The sequence below is a fragment of the Protopterus annectens genome, chromosome 1.part1 (genome assembly GCF_019279795.1).
Source record: "Protopterus annectens isolate FY-2018-M chromosome 1.part1, PAN1.0, whole genome shotgun sequence".
Lineage (NCBI taxonomy): Eukaryota > Metazoa > Chordata > Ceratodontiformes > Protopteridae > Protopterus > Protopterus annectens.
In genome coordinates, this window is record NC_056726.1 from 815480381 (window position 1) to 815497713 (window position 17333).

Genomic DNA, 17333 nt, shown 5'->3' on the forward strand with positions numbered 1-17333 from the left:
ACATACCTGTAAAGGCAGCGTTCAAGAAATACCCGAGATTCCTGGCGGGCTCATCTCACTTTTCAGTTCAGTGCTTTGCCCTTTGGGCTTTCTACTGCCCCCAGGATATTTACAAAATGCCTTGCTCCAGTCATCTCCTACTGCAGTGAAAAGGGAATCCAGTTATTCCCTTACCCTAGACTACCTCCTTATTCAGGCAAAAGACTAGGAAACTCTTCTCCGCCACTCCTGGGACCTTCTGGTAATCCTACAGTCTCTAGAGTTCATGATCAACTTTCCAAAGTTCCACTTCAAACCCACGCAGGATATTGGCTTCCTAGGTTTTAGGATCAGGACAGACCTCATGAAGACCTTTCTTCCAGCAGAAAAGGTGATATCCCTGCAAAACCACCTTCTTACTGCTCTACAATCACCAGAACTGACTGCAAGACAATTTCTGAGGCTTCTAGGTTACATGGCAGCTACCATTCCCATATTGCCCCTAGCAAGGATGCACATGAGGAAACTTCAGTGGTACCTCCGGTCGGTGTGGAGCCAACACTCCCACCCTCTAGAGTTCAGGATCCCGCTGCTCCTCTGCTTGCATCAGGAACTGAGATGATGGGTGGCTCAGGTAGCCCAAAACTAGGACTGCGTCTGCAAACACCCTCTCCCTGCAAAACCATGTACACAGATGCCTCAGACCTGGGTTGGGGAGCAACCCTGGGAAAAAGGAAAGTACAGGTTTGTGGACAGACACAAACAAGATCACATAAAAGTGCCTAGAGAGGGCCCTCTACAGATATTTGCAGACAACACCACAGTCCTGTGGTATCTCAACAAGCAGGGAGGGACCAAATCCTACCCTTCTATGCAGACTAGCTCTGCAGGCGTGGGAACTGGCTACCGCAGAGGGGAGCACCCTTCTGGCAGCCTACATCCCATCCCTGCACAGCTCCCAGGCAGATTATGTAAGCAGAACCATTTCAAACAACCATGATTGCTTGTTGCAACAAAATGTTTTCCTGACTATGGTCCACAGGTGGAGTATTCCATAGATAGATCTGTTCGCCTCCTACATAAACAGGCAGCTTCCTGGATCCTGCACCAGGACACCAGACTCAAGGCATTGGCAACAGATACCTTCTCGATAACCTTTAAGGGAAATTTCTGTATGCGTTCCTCCCTTCCCATTGATACAAAGGGTCTTGTGAAAATTCAGCCGGACTCTCCCAAAATCTTGCTGGTGACTCCCTACTGGCCAAGACAGGCACTGTTCCTTTTTCTTTTTCACCTGTCCAAGGGCAATCACCACAAGTTACCCCCTTCAGTGGACCTGCTCACACAGAACAAGGGAACTCAGATACACCCACATTGGCAATCCATGCACCTCACCCTGTGGCTTATAGGATTCTGATCCCCTTCAGACATCTGTATAACAAGGACATGCTCACTGTCCTACAGGAGGCCAGGAAACCCAACAGAAGGAAATCCTATCTCGCTAAATGGAAAAGATTTTCTATTTGGTGTCACAACACAGTTGGACCCACTGGAAAGCGATAAGCCTGTCATCCTGTCATACCTTTGTGAACTCATGCAGACCGGGTTGATTTACTCATTTCTGAAGGCACACCTGTCTGTCTCTGCCTGCCTCCCCCTGGATCCACTCGTTGCATCCAGACTCTCTTCCAAAGTTTTCATTGAAAGTGTATTACACTTAAGACCACCCAGGAAACTGTTTCCCCTTCCCTGGGACCTAAAGTATGTTCTAGAAAAACGCACTCTAGCCCCTTTTGAGCCAGCAGACAAGGCCACCTTAAAATTTTGCACATGGAAAACTGTATTGCTGGTAACTCTGACTTCGCCAGAAGGGTTTCAGAATTGCAAGCTCTTATGGCTGTACACCACCTTTCCTAATCTTCCACCTGGACAGGGTGACCTATGAGGACAAACCTGTCATTCATTCTCAAAGTAGTGACTGACCTATCCTTGAACCAGCCCAGCCACTTGCCCACCTTCTTCCCTAACCCACAGGGGGATAGTGAGAGAGTGCTACATTCCGTAGACGTCCACAGACAACTTAGGTTTTATCTTCATAAAACCAAACCCTTTAGGAAATCAGATCATCTGTTTGTTTCCTTCCACCCCAGGGCCTTGGGGAAAGCTGTGAGCAAACAGACCATTTTGGCTTCGATATCCCAGGCCATTTCCTTCTGATACCTACACCATGGTAAGACCAATGTCAAGGCCCACTCCACAAGAGCAATGCCCTCTTCTGGAGCCTTCTTAAAAGGGCTGGGCACCAACTCCATACTTGAGGCAGCCACTTGGTCCTCAGTTCAAACCTTCACCAAACACTACAAACTGGACCATATTTCCAGAGACAGGGTGGAGCTTGCCGGGGCTGTTCTACATGGATTCTTGGAAACTTCATCTAGACCACCTCCCAATCCTAAGAGAGCTTTTGCACTCACCCACAAGTAGAATACTAGGACATATGAAAGTTGTGTAAAATGTTACCTTTACCTCTTATCTTTCCTTCCCTACTTGTATGACTGCACTTACTCTCCACGGTGATATTGGACAGGCTATGTCCTTACAGGAGTGGCTCCGACTGGGCCTTTTACTATATTCTGAGGGTTGGTGCATGCAGACGTCACTTTTATGGCCCACGTTCCTGCAGCCACGTCAGATGTCTGACGCACCAAGAGAGACTGAAAATCTTTTGGAAACCTAGCCGGACAAACTGGAAAGGAAGAAAGGTAAACTCACAAGTGCAATACTGCAACATGGAAGAGAAGGACATCTGTGCTTTATGGTAAGATTTTACACATCTTACCTTTATATTTGGATTTAGGTTTCCAGTTGTATAACTGAGTTCTGTGTTTCTATTCTCTTCCATGCTTCTTTGGACCAGATTGCAAAACTTAATTTCTAATTTTGCTTGGAACATATTTACTTGGAAGGATTGTATGATAACATGCCATTGTTTAGAAGTACAGAATTTTTTGCTATTTGCGAGTGTAGTTGTAACATTTAGCAGAGTGGAAATCATTGCAGCATCTTTCTAATTTTAGGTGAAATGGTACGCCAAGCTCGCATCCTGGCTCAGGCTACCTCAGACTTGGTTAATGCGATAAAAGCTGATGCAGAGGGAGAATCTGACCTGGAGAATTCACGGAAACTACTTGCTGCAGCAAAATTGCTGGCGGATTCTACAGCTAGGATGGTAGAAGCAGCAAAGGTAAGAATAAGCTTCAGAAGTAAAGGGGTTACTGTTGCTCGGAGAACTGAACTATATGGTTTGGCTCTTGATAGATGAACACTGAATTTTTCTTTTATCATTATAGGTATATTGGGGTACAAAGAGCTAAATTAAAATGCCTTTGGTTGTTTGCTTTCTGGCAGTGTTTGAGTCTGTCATGTGAAAAGAGGAAGAATTGGTTTGGGGGATGAGACAGCATGTCACATCTCTGCCATATTTCTTATTTTCTAATTGTAGAGAAGCTGAAGATAGGGGACTGTAAGAATTCACCCACAATTGAAAGTTTATCTTTTTCTTTCAGCTAATGATGATTGCAGTTTAGCTACATTGGTGGTGTGGTGGGAAACTTTATTTGAAAGAGGGTGGAGCCTGCCTCAGTACTTTGCTTCCTGCACTGGAGAGTAGGTCTTTGCATATCATAAATACTACATCCACTTGCTGGTTGCACATGTGAAATGACTGAAAATAAAATACTGAAAAAGTTTGGTTACAAAGGGAATTTGGAAGTGTGGGGGGTATTTAATATGATTTGATTCTACTCGGTAATTAATGTCAGTACTTGGTTGCACCAGGTTAGTCATTTACTATAGTCACACATTGTGGCTATATTGTTTTTTTGATGTGGAACTTTGGGGGGTAATGAAGTTTTTCTGTATCCCATGATTGTGTAATCTTAAGACTTTGGCAGGAACGTGGGAGGTGCAGCTGCTCACAGGGGAGTCCATGAGGGGCCTTACTCCTGCAGAAACTTAATTTATTTTTTATTATTTGTCAACTTCTTGAGATGTCTTTTTGTAATGAGTGTGTTATATTCCATACTCTTGTGTTTGATTGCTAACTATTAATCTGATGATGCACAGTGAGAGTCGCACGAGTCTGTGCATTCCTAGAGTTATTGTTGAACAGTGGCAAGCAGGACCTGCTTGTAACTAGGTAGAGGAAAAAGCAGAGAGTACTGCATAAACATAATGATAAATTTAGACCTATCATTTTAATGGCCTTAAATATTTGCCTGTGCACAGATTTTTATAAAATATATCAAAATTCTGGAAGTAATTTAGTGATGGCGTTTGTGACTTTTTTCTGAGGTCTGTGATCTTTGCACAGACATGTTTCTGACCACCTATTTTGGACATGACATCCAGTTTTCTATTAAATATGCTATTGTGAACATAAACTTGGATATTAATTTTTTTTATCAAATATTCTGTTATGAAGAAATGTTTTTAATCTTGATAAGTAGTTCATGTACTAATCCACTGTGATAAATAATGCAAGAACATGCTTTCAGTTACTTAAACCGAGAAACACTGTCATTGTAACAAAATACGATTAGCTGTCACTAATGTAGTACTGAAACTTGCTAAACTTTGATGTCAGTCTATCCCTAGGAGTAGTAATTTGTTTGAGAGTAGAAAAAATTTGAAATTACCGTTGCATGTTTATCTGGCTGTAGTGCCACCTAAAAGATGTACTTTTTTGTTATGCAAACTTAAATCTTGCTGTTCACAAATACAAACTTCAGGTGTATGCAAGAACAATGTCTTTAGCCAGCCTTTTGGTGCAGTGATCCTTTCAAAGTTAAAAGTAATGCTTGACAGGGTTGTATTGTCTTTCAGCTCCCTTTGATGGATAGGGATGGCAGTGAGCATCAGTGTAGTGCTGATGCAGGTAAGAGCTTCTCACTAAACTGTAACTCACCATGCTAAACGATTGGTAGTATGACTGAGCATGAAAGTAATGGAGGAGAACTTCCAACCTATCCTCTCTATGATGCTGCCTCCCAGACTAACCCATACAACATGCTTTGTGCATCCTTTTTGTATTCTGCATTCAGAATAGGCTCAGGTAAACCTTTAGGATTCCTACTACAGTGACTGAGCTGGAAGATTTAGTACTGTTTTTTGTTGGAGGTGGGGTTGGTACGTTACACAAGGAGAAAAATAAATCTACAGAAGTAAACTTTTAATTATTTCTGTGACATTTTACAGAAAGCAGCTGCAAATCCTGATAGTGAAGAACAGCAGCAGAAATTAAGAGAAGCAGCTGAAGGTCTTCGAATGGCAACCAATGCTGCAGCACAGAATGCCATTAAGAAGAAGTTGGTCTCCAAGCTGGAGGTAAGTGCTGCCTGAATTTCTAGTGTGGTTAGTAACTGCGCGTAAATGGATTGGTAGAAGTGATGGCATGATGAGGGTAAATAGTGGCGTTAAGTTATTGAATTCAGAATAACACACTGATTTTAAAGTTGTGCTAGCACACATGCCCATTTTGTTTGAATGGCTGCAGGTGTAGAATAGCTTGTTGGTGAGTCTGAACCTGTAGCTTTGTAACTGGAAAACATTAAATGCATTGTGGTTGTATTGAAGGGATACATGAGTGAAATTGCAGATTGGCACATCATTAGTCATTTGTAGTGAACTTTACTGTGAAGGTTGCTCATTCTCTGCCTTAGCTTGGATGGCTTTATGGGGCTGCACAATAACCTCTCAAACTTTTAACATTAGAAGTTCTAATGTTGCCTTTCGAAATCGCTGAAGGTCAGAAAAAGGACATTTTTTCAGATTAAGGGGGTTTTAGGTTATTAGTTGGCATATATATCACAAATCCTTACCATTAACTACAAGTTTAATTTGCTGCTTTAATAACGCATGTATGTTTGAACAGGTCTAACTTTATGCACAAAATCAATAAATCTAAGAGGAACAAGCCTAAATCTGAAGCCCAAAGTTACAGTGCTGTGCTTAAATCATAGGAGTCGAGAGGTGTGAGGTTACACACCTTAACTGCCAAGTATAATTTAAAAGTTTGCCAATTTGCTGTTTTTCACTGGACTCCTTATTGTTGCTGATGTCTGCTAGAGTGGTTATTTTCATACTGCTAAATTGCTAAAGTAGATACATTGTATACATTCAAGACCATAATCACCTGATCCATGGACAACTTAGTTTGATGGAGCTGAGCAGTACATTGAGGTTTACAAATCTTGTATTTACCCATGTGGTGCTGTGTTTTTAGAACTTAACCCTTTTTTTGCAGGGACTTTTAACTGGTGTGACCCACAGAGAACCCTCAGATGTTCCTTGCTTTGTTCTCTGCTGTATTGAGGTTACTCTTGGGACTTCTGCCACAGCCTTCAAAGCTTTTGTCCCTTCCTCCTCTTGGCCAGGAGGATGCTTTCCACCTAGACTTAAGAACATTTGGTATAAGAGGGAGATTCATCTGTACCTTTCAAATTAGAAAAGAACTTGTACCTTGCCAAGGTATGAAGAACAGAAAGCATCACCCACATTAAAAGGGAGATGGGGGGAGCAACAGACTACTGTGCATTCCAAGCTTTGTTCCGAATGCCTACTCTAAGAGATGCTCCCAAAAGGCTGCACTGCTGTTGGAAAAAAGCATGCCCTCCCAAGCAGAAGTCCTGCATATGCTAGTTCATTTGGATGCAGCTCCATGGGCATCTGGATGTTCTTTGTATTTCACTGTTGCAGTCATCACATTTGGGTTATCCCTGCTGGGTAGCCCTCGGCCTGAATAGCAGAGACTTAGCATTTCTGCGTCGGTTGCTGTCACTTGAAGACTGACATCAGGTCATCAGTGGTATAAAGGAAGACAGCTCACGCCATTACATCAGCTTTTCTTGCCGTGGAGCCCGAAGCAGAAGCAGTTCGCATGAGTGCCAGTTGGCCGCTACCTGAATTTCGTTTCCGAATTGAAGTTGAAGTCTTCGAAAGCTAAATACCCCATTGAGGATCTTTTTTCTTGACTAACCGATGTCAGAAAAAGTTAATTGTCTCGCCTGTGGAAAGCAAATACCACACCAGGACTTACACTCCTACTGCATCACTTGTTTAGGCCCAGACCACAACGTCAGTTCTGTGCTTTGTTTAATGCCAGAACTATTCGTCTTTGGGCCCTTATTGTAGCCAGATATTTCCGTTTACAGAGGCCCCTTGGAAACAGACCTCCAAGGACAGCAGTCCCATGGGTTGCAGAGATCTAAGCAGTCGACTGCCTCCACTTCAAAACCAGGAAGTTCTAAGCCACCCCTTTATGGTAAAAACTGACAATGATTCCCAACCTCGCCTTTGCCCACCATCACATACCCCTAGGAGGAAAACTGTCCTTTCACTCAAGCACCTGTGCCACCATTACCAAGGATCAATGGGTTCTGAACATTGTGTCTCAGGGGTACAAATTCTCCTTCCACACCCTTTCAACCCCCAAAAGGTTTCCAGATCTACCAACAAATCAGTGGGCAGAGGCTCAAAAGCAAATCCATACCCTGATCTCCTTGGGAGCAGTAGAACATGTTCCTGCAGAGCAGATAGGCCAAGGCTTCTACACCAGACTTTTTCTGGTACCCAGAAAAGAGGGCACCTGGCGCACCCCATCCTCTATCTATCCTTTCTAAACACCTTCCTGGTGATCCAAAAATTTAAAATGCTCACCTACCAGCAGCTGCTACCCATGCTGTCCAAGGAAGCCTGGCTAGTCACCCTGGACCTAAGAGCCCTACCTCCACATTCCCATCAGGGAGTCCTGCAAAAAATATCTTTGTTTCAGGGCAGGATTTCAACACTTTCAGTTCCCTGCACTTCCCTTTGGCTTATCTACTGCTCCCAGAGTTTTCACAAAATGCCTGGCTCCGGCCATTGCTTTTTCTAGACAAAAGAAGTATTCAGATTTTACCCCTACTTAGACAACTGCCTTATTCAGACAGACAGCCAGGAAAAGCTGCTCAAAGAGCTGGCCTTTGTAAAGAACCTACTAACCTCCTTAGGGTTACACAGTCAACGAAAAGAAATACAAACAGGTACCCACCAAAAGGATTATCTTCCTGGGAGCAAGTCTGGACACAGCATCCCAGATGGCATGCCTAACACCAGAGAAACAAAGATGTTCTTTGTGTTTCACTGTTGCAGTCATTACATTTGGGTTATCTGCTTGCAGTAGCCCTCAGCCGGCCTGATTAGCAAAGTCTTGGGGCCTGTGTCGGATGCTGTCCCTTCTTCCATGACGTCAGGGGTATAAAACATGCAGCCAACGCCATTACATCAGTCTTCCTTGCCATGCGGTGCCCGAAGCAGAAGCAGTTCACAAGTGCTGGTCCGGCCGACTCCTGAAATTTTCGTTTTCGGGTTTCTGAACCGAAGTCATCTAAAGCTAAGTATCCCGTTGGGGAAACTTTTACTTGCTCCTTACCGATGTCAGTAAAAGTCAATAATTGTATTTCTTGTGGAAAGCAAATACCTCATAAAGATTTTCATTCGTACTGCATTCCTTGCCTAGGCCCTGACCACGACGTACCTCGCTGTTGGTTTTGTGCCTTATTTAAACAACAGACTGTTCGTCGTCTGTATAGTTACACTTCTAAATATTTTGGTACTCTGTTCAATTATCCAGATATGGCTTTGGTAACCACCCGACTACTGACATCCCAAAAAAAGCAAAAATAAAGACACACAGACTGCATAGGTCCAAAGCTGCCGCCAATGCTTCTCCTAAGCTAGTCGCCAGTCCGCCGGTACTCAGAGAGGTACTTTCACAGCCTCGGATACCTGCTACTTCAGATTCGCAGGCCTCTACTGAGACCCATTCGGAGTCCAGTATGCCGCGAGATGCTTCAACTGTGGAGCCTGCGGCTGTCTCTACCTTGGATGGGTCCAGAGCCGCTGTGCAGGCACCGGCTTCTGAGGGTGTATTCAGGCCAACTGGCTTGCATATTGAACCAACGCCATCTTCAAGGCCAAAAACTTGATCCATGCCTAGAAAACCGGCGCCCAGACCACATGGTCAGGCCTCTGTGCCTAAAAAACAAATGATAAGAGTGGCTGAAGATCTTATTACTTTAATCAGGGAAAGCCAACCTTCCCCCTCTAAGAGACCTAGGACTGAGTTTGCTTATGATTCTTCTGATCAGGATTCTAAAATTTCTGATGTCCTTCAAGGATGCATCTGCAGTCCTTACAAATGGGTTGTCCTGTCGTCAGGCAGCCCTTCGGTCGGCCGGATTCCAAAGTCTGGGTCTGGCCTCGGCTGGTGTCGCACTTCACCCGACGTCATAGCTGCAGTTCCTCGGGTATAAAGGCATCAGCCGACGCCATTTTCCTCAGTCTTTCTTGCCGCGTGGCGCCCAAAGCAGAAGCTGTTCGCAAGTGCCGGTCGGTCAGAACCAGAGATTACTACTACAAGTACCGAAGACTTCTAAAAAGCTAAGTACCCCGTTGGGGACTCTTTCTTGCCTCAGCCGATGTCAGAAAAAGTGAATAACTGTTTAAATTGTGGGAAACAAATACCTCATAAAGATTTCCACTCTTACTGCTTACCTTGCTTAGGCCCAGACCACGATGTAGCAGCTTGTCTAGCCTGTGCTTCTTTCAACCGACGGACGCTTAGACGTCGGTCGGAATTTGCTGAAGAGTTTTTCGGCTCCGCTTTTGCTTACATTATGCCGTCTGATACTCCGACTACGCAAATTTCTAAAAAGCGCAAGGAAAAGGACCGACACTCGCAGTCCGCGGTTAAGCCAACCACGAGTGTCTCTGTTTCGGCTGAAACCGAGTCCACGGTTCTTCCTTCGGCCGAAAGCTTGCCACTTACCGAGGCCTCATCCAGCCCGGCTGAATCTGCTACTGAAATCCCACCTGCTGTTGCAGGTTCACAGGATTTATCTGATACTATCCCTTTGGATATTTCTACCCCTGCACGTGGAGCTGCTAGGCCTCCTGCATCCATGTCGATTAAGGCCTTTGCCAGGGCTAAAGCAGCAAAAACTACCAAAACGGTGCCTGCTAAGACCCCCTCTCACAGGCCTAGTTCTAGTTCACAAATGCTTAGTCTAGCAGAGGCTCTCATTTCTTTGATCCGCGGATCCCAACCACATCCAGACAGGGCCTGTCACCCACCTCCAGAGAAGAGGACTAGAGTAGAGCCCCCTGAGTCAGTTTCTTCAGATGGCTCCTCTGATGAATCAGATAATTCAAACCCCCCAGAGGGCCCTTTTTCTCCTTATGAGGACTCTGATGCAGAAGAGTCCATTCCTTCTGCCTGAGGAATTTTCTTTTGGGGAAACCTTGCATGCTATGAGGGAACAATTTCAATGGCAGGGCCAGGATTTTTCAGACTCTAGGAAAAGGCTTAGAACCTTTTTGCATTTGCCACAGCATAGGCCTTTAGCCATTCCTCCAGTACTTACTGTTGTGGATGATGCTTTTAATGATGCTTGTACTGCTCCTGATTCTCTTCCTCCGGCCCCTGCTAAGCCCGATAGGTACTACAGGGTTCCGGACCCACATTATCATTTGTATAAGGCCCCTTTTGCAGATCCCGAAACTATCTCCCAGGGACCCAAGGCTGTAGCAGCTACCTCTACCAAAAACCCCCTCCCCTCTGAAAGGGAATCTAGGGCCTTAGAGAGATGGGGAAAAAAGTTTACACTTCTGCTACTCTTTCAGCTAGGGCCTTGAACTGTCAATTCCACATGATTCAGTATCAGGAATTTGTTAGACCAGTTAACTAAAAATCTGTCCTCGGATGAACCATTAGACAAAAAATCTGTACAGGAAATGGTACATAACATTCAGCAGGTCAGTAATCATTCCTTAAAATGCGGCTATGATGCACTGGAGGCTTCCTTTAGATCAGCCATGACTGGCACAGTGATCAGAAGACATGCATGGTTAAAAGAGCAGTCCTTACCAGACCATGTTAAATCAAAGCTCCTAGATGCTCCCATGGATAAGCTCAATTTGTTTGGCTCCCCTGCTCAGCAGGTACTGAAGAAGGTGGAAGAGAAAGCAAAATCTGTACAGACAGTCAAGGATTTCTTGCAGGTCCAGCCTCCAAGGTTTAGCAGGAACTGGCCTTCCAAGAATTGGTCCTTTCCAGACACCTCCAGAGCTCCGAGAGGCAGAAATAGACGCTCAAGAGGCAGGGGTCAATCCAGAGGTGCCTACAGGGGACGTCAGTGGCAGGCTAACAACCAGCAAGGTACAGCCACAGATCCAGCCACCACCACTTCCACAGGACAATCACAGTGACTTGGCTCTGGCACTGCCTACCAGGGAACAACTAGAGGCACCCTTGGGCGGGAAGCTAGCCTTATTTTCAGCAAACTGGCATTACATCACAGGAGACAAATGGATTTTACAGACAATAGACCAAGGTTACAGGTTTCACTTCGATACTCTACCAAGGAAGAGAGGAATGCCAAACCTACCTCCAAATCAGAAGACAGAAGCTCTAGAACAAATAACTCACTTACTAAGGATGAGAGCTGTAGAAAGGGTACCATCTATGGAACAAGGACAAGGATTTTACTCCAGACTCTTCCTGGTACCAAGAAAAGAAAACCAATGGAGACCTATTCTCGACCTGTCCGCTTTAAACACATACCTCATTGTTCCAAAATTCAAAATGCTGACCCTACAGCAGCTTCTTCCCATGCTGGGCAAGGAGTCTTGGCTGGTAACTCTAGATCTCAAGGAGGCATACCTGCACGTCCCAATACGACCAAATTGCAGAAGATACCTCAGATTTCTTGCAGGATCAGAGCATTATCAATACTCAGCATTGCCCTTTGGCTTATCTACTGCACCCAGAGTATTCACGAAATGCCTGGCATCAGTAATTGCTCATTGCAGACTTAAGGGAATTCAAATTTACCCTTACCTGGGCGACTGCCTGTTACAAGCAGACAACAAAAACAAATTAACAAAAGATTTGCAAAGGGTCATTCATCTACTACAAGCTCTGGGATACACAGTCAATATAAAAAAGTCAAGGCTGATACTATCCCAAAGGATAACCTTCTTGGGTGCAGATCTGGACACATCAAAACAAATGGCATTTCTGACAGTAGAAAAACAGGAGCAACTCCCTTTCTACTTCATGGCATTAACAAAGCTGAACCAGCTAACAGCAAGAAAAGTCCTGCAAGCTCTCGGTTACATGGCATCCTGCATAATATTGATTCCACATGCCAGACTACATATGAGAAAGTTACAGTGGTATCTAAGGAATTTATGGTCTCAGCACAAGCACAGCCTAGAAACCCAAATTCCAATAATTCCATGCCTGAAGCAAAAATTCCAATGGTGGGCTCAGGCCTGTCAATCAAACAAGGGACAGTCCTTCCACAGCACTCAACCAAGCCAGACCATCACAACAGTGGACCTCTGGAATGTGGCACTGAGCTTCAACATTCAGTTACAAGCAATTTTTGTGCCAGGAAAAGAAAGTATACTAGCAGACATCCTAAGCAGAACTACCACGGATGCCCACGAATGGATGCTGCATCCGGACATCTTCAAAACCATTACAGGGAAATGGGGACTACCAGAAATACTTATTTGCATCCCCATGCAATCATAAACTGAAAAAATTCTGCACAAGGACGTACCACCCACTGGCTTGGAAAGTGGACTCCCTATCTTTCAGTTGCAAAAACCTGACAGCATATGCATTCCCACCTCTTCCTTTGATGCACAAGGTGCTATTGAATATCAAAGAAGACCGTCCAAGGATCATCCTGATAGCTCCAGACTGGCCAAGGCAACACTGGTACCCATTACTGAGGAGTATGTCTCGGGAACAAATATGGCCTCTGCCCCTAGTTCCCTTGCTGTTAACACAGAACAACTTCAAAACCCTGCTTCCAAACCTGAAAACACTGCAGCTGGCTGCCTGGAACATTACATAAGACCAAATAACCCAGATTTATCTCAAAGGGTTAAAGACATTATCTTGGAGGCTCGCAGACCCTCAACAAGAAAAAATTATTCAGCAAAATGGAAAAGATATCTCATTTGGAGTACTGCAAAAGGAGAGAATGTGTCACTGGTAAACATAGCTAACATCCTGGAATACTTGGCAGAGCTCTTTCACAACAGCCTGTCCTATTCTTCCATTAAGATTCATGCATCAGCTATTTCAGCAGAATACAACTTGGATCCTCCGGGCTTCTCACATCCTCTGCTCAGGCAGTTTCTGAGAGGAATTAAAAATGTAAAACCACCTAGGAAGCCACCATTGCCAGCATGGGACTTGAACTTTGTGCTAGAAAAGTTGACACTCCCTCCTTTCGAGCCAGCAGCAACAGCAGAATTACAGTACTTATCATGGAAAACTGCTTTCCTGCTTGCAATCACTTCAGCAAGAAGGGTATCTGAGCTGCAGGCATTAATGGCAGTACAGCCCTTCCTGATCTTCCATCAAGGTAGAGTGTCCATGAGAACTAATCCTACTTTTATGCCAAAGGTGGTCTCCAGGGTATCTTTAAATCAAGCTATCCACCTACCTACATTCTTCCCCAACCCACAGAACAGGGGAGAAAGACTGTTGCATACCTTGGATGTACATAGACAATTACGTTACTACCTGGACAGGACCAAGAGCAATAGAAAAACTGACCAGTTACTGGTAGCATATGCAACAGGAATGGAAGGAAAAGCAATTTCAAAACAGACAATCTCTAAGTGGATAGGAAATTGCATTAGATTTTGTTATTCCTACCATGGGAAGAAAACTCCAGAGAACATCAGGCCTCACTCTACAAGGGCTACAGCCACTACCACAGCTTTTTTACGAGGAGTGGCTACCAAAGACATTTTAGAGGCTGCTACTTGGAGCTCCGTGCATACATTTGCCAAGCATTATAATTTATCTTTATACTCCAGATCCCGAGCAGGTTTTGCCACTGCTGTTTTGCAAGGGATCTTAACTACACCATAATCTTATTTCTCCTCCTCCCCCAGTTTGGCTATGGTATTCTACCCATTTGTAAGGACTGCAGATGCATCCTTGAAGGACATAGTACAGTTTTGTACCTACCATAAATGTAGATGTCCGATAGGCATGCATCTGCAGTCAGGATTACCCACCCTCCTTCCCCTCTGTGGTACTCCTAGGGTATTTGCCCATCTTGTAGCTAGCTGGGGAATCTATTATGGTGTATTTGTTTGTATATATGTACATACATGCTTATTTTTTGTTTGCTCTCTACTATTTGGAACCATTTGAATTTATCCAAATTTAGCCTTCCTAGAGGGCACCTGGCATCTGGGGCAAGAAACACTGAGGAAAATGGCGTCGGCTGATGCCTTTATACCCGAGGAACTGCAGCTATGACGTCGGGTGAAGTGCGACACCAGCCGAGGCCAGACCCAGACTTTGGAATCCAGCCGACCGAAGGGCTGCCTGACGACAGGACAACCCATTTGTAAGGACTGCAGATGCATGCCTATCGGACATCTACATTTATGGTAGGTACAAAACTGTACTTTTCGTCTGACCAGGATGTACCCTTATCTACCTTTGAGGATTCTGATGCAGAGGACTCTATTCTGTCTGCTTCCCCTCCAGAAGATTTCTCTTTTGCTGAAACCTTGCATACTCTTGGGGAGCATTTTCGCTGGGAAAGCCAAGATTACTCTGACTCTAAAAATAGGCTTAGGGATTTTTTACTCCTGCCCCAACACAGGCCTTTAGCTATCCCCCCTGTACTGGACATTGTTGATGATGCCTTTTCGGAATCTAGCTTGGCCCCTGATTCTTTACCTCCTGCTCCCAGAAAACCTGATAGATATTACAGGGTTCCTGACTCTCTCAAGTTCCTTTTTAAAAATCCTACTGCAGATCCCGAGACCATTTCACAGGGACCCAAGGGCATTAAGGCTACTATTGCCCAAAATCCTACCCCCTGTGATAGAGATTCCGGGGTGATGGATAGATGGAGTAAGAAGGGTATACACTTCGGCAACCTTGGCCATTAGGGCCTTAAACTACCAGTTTCTTATGTTGAAGTATCAGCAGCATAATATTGGATTTCTTAAACAAATTGATGTTGATTCCTGACTGCTGAAAATAAAAAATTATAGGATTTAATGCATTCTGCTGAACAAGTTGGAAAACATACTTTGCAATGTGATTTTGATTCACTAGAGGCATCTTGCAGGGCTGCTGTCACTGGGTCTGTACTTAGAAGGCATGCTTGGCTTAAGGAGCAATCTTTGCCAGATCATGTTAAAGCTAAATTGCTGTATGCTTCCATAAACCAAGACCGCCTGTTTGACAATACAGCAGAAGTAGTACTTAAAAAGATGGAGGAAAAAGCTAAATCTATGAAAACTGTTAGTTTTTCTGCAAGTACAGCCTCCCCGATTTAGTAGGCATTGGCCCTCTGGTCCTTTCCTGCCTCTTCCAGGCCTTCAGTCCAAACCCAGAACCAGCAGAGAACACCCAAGCTTCATTCTCAAGGTACTCACAGGGCTAAGCAGTGGGGGGTTCCCACTTCCAAAGCAGGGAGGTGTAAGACTAACCCCATGGTAAATTGTCTCAATGACTTAACTTTAAATCTTCCAAGCTCTGCACAACTGACTTCCCTTAGGGGAAAGATTGCCCGACATGCAAAAAATTGGGAACTCATTATCCAGGACAAATGGGTTTTAAATATAGTTTACCAAGGATACAAATTCCTCTGTCACTCCTTACCAAGCCCAAACGGTTGGCCAGACCTACTCCCAAATCATTGGGCGGCGGCTCAAAAGCAAATTCTTGCTCTCTTAAGCATAAGGGCTATTCAGCCTGTCCTAGAAGAGGAACAAGGTTTCTACTCAAGACTTTTCCTGGTACCCATAAAAGACAACTCATGATGTCCTATACTGGACCTCTCTATCCTAAATACATTTTTGGTGATTCCAAAATTCAAGATGTTAACTCTTCAGCTGCTTCCTATGCTAGGCAAAGATGACTGGTCAGCAACACTGAATTTAAAGGAAGCTTACCTGCACATCCCAATAAGGGAATCCTGCAGAAGATACCTACGCTTCAAAGCAGGATACATGCACCATCAGTTCTCTGCACTGCCCTTTGGCTTATCTACTATGACCAGGGTATTCACAAAGTGCCTAGCTCCAGTCATTGCATTTTGCAGGCAAAGAAATATCCAAATATATCCATACCTGGACAATTGTCTAATTCAGATAGAGAACCAGGACATACTATTGAATCATCTGGCGTTTGTACAGAAACTGCTAACTTCCCTGGGGTACACTATAAGCAAAAAGAAATCACATCTTGTACCCTGCCAACAAATTGTATTCCTGGGAGCAAGCTTGAACACAACTTCCCAGATGGCTTTTCTTACGCCAGAAAAACAAGTTCATTTGACTGCCTACTGCAAACTACTAGCCACAAAGACTCAGCTATCTTCAAGGAAAATACTGCAAGCCCTGGGGTTCATGGCCTCCTGTGTTCTACTAATTCTATATGCAAGACTGCATATGGGGAAACTACAATGGTATCTAAAAAGCCTATGGTGTCAGCGTTCTCAGGATTTAGAAACAATGCTTCCTATTATTCATTGTCTACGGATAGTTCCTTTGGTGGGCAGACACCTGTCACCAAAACAAGAGTCTGCCATTCACTCTACCCCCTGACGCCCAAACCCTAACAGACGCATCAGACTCACTTGGCAGGAAAGTGCATTCAGGGCAAATGGAACTCATGTCAAAAGCACGTGCATATCAATCAGAAAGAAATGTTAGCTGTACAGAATGCTCTGACAGCCTTCAAGGGTCACATCCTTCCAGGACAAATGGTAAAGACGGACAACACCACGGTTATGTGATACATAAACAAGCAGGGAGGAACCCACTCGTACCCTCTCTGCAGACCAGCTATGGCTCTGAGGAGCACAGCCTTGAGCTACCAAATGCACCTACAGGCTCAATTCCTGCCTGGAAAGCTAAACACACTGGCGGGCGAACTAAGCAGAAATCTCATGGACCCACACGAGTGGAAACTGGAACCAAGGATTTTCAGCATGTTGAGAAACAAATAGGGGGAGCCCAGATATAGACTTGTTTGCTTCCCCCCAGAACTACCAATTGAAAAAATTCTGCACAAGGACTCTCCACAACCAAGCTTGGAAAGTGGATGCCCTGTCCTTCACCTGGTAAAACCTATCAGTTTATGCCTTTCCACCTCTGCCTCTTCTCTCCAAGGTACTACTAAAGATCAAACAGGACAAACCAAGGACGATACTGATTGCACCAGACTGACCACGCCAACACTGGTACCCCCTTTT

The 17333-nt window shown here is 44.5% G+C and overlaps 1 protein-coding gene across 1 annotated transcript in view; it reads left to right on the forward strand.

Moving 5' to 3' along the window:
- TLN1 (talin 1) overlaps positions 1-17333 on the forward strand; it is a 3443760-nt gene that overhangs the window by 1880921 nt on the left and 1545506 nt on the right. Inside the window, exons 24-25 of the mRNA XM_044078439.1 lie at positions 3057-3223; positions 5236-5364. Coding sequence (XP_043934374.1) covers positions 3057-3223; positions 5236-5364 — 296 coding nt within the window. The remainder of the gene's footprint in view (positions 1-3056; positions 3224-5235; positions 5365-17333) is intronic.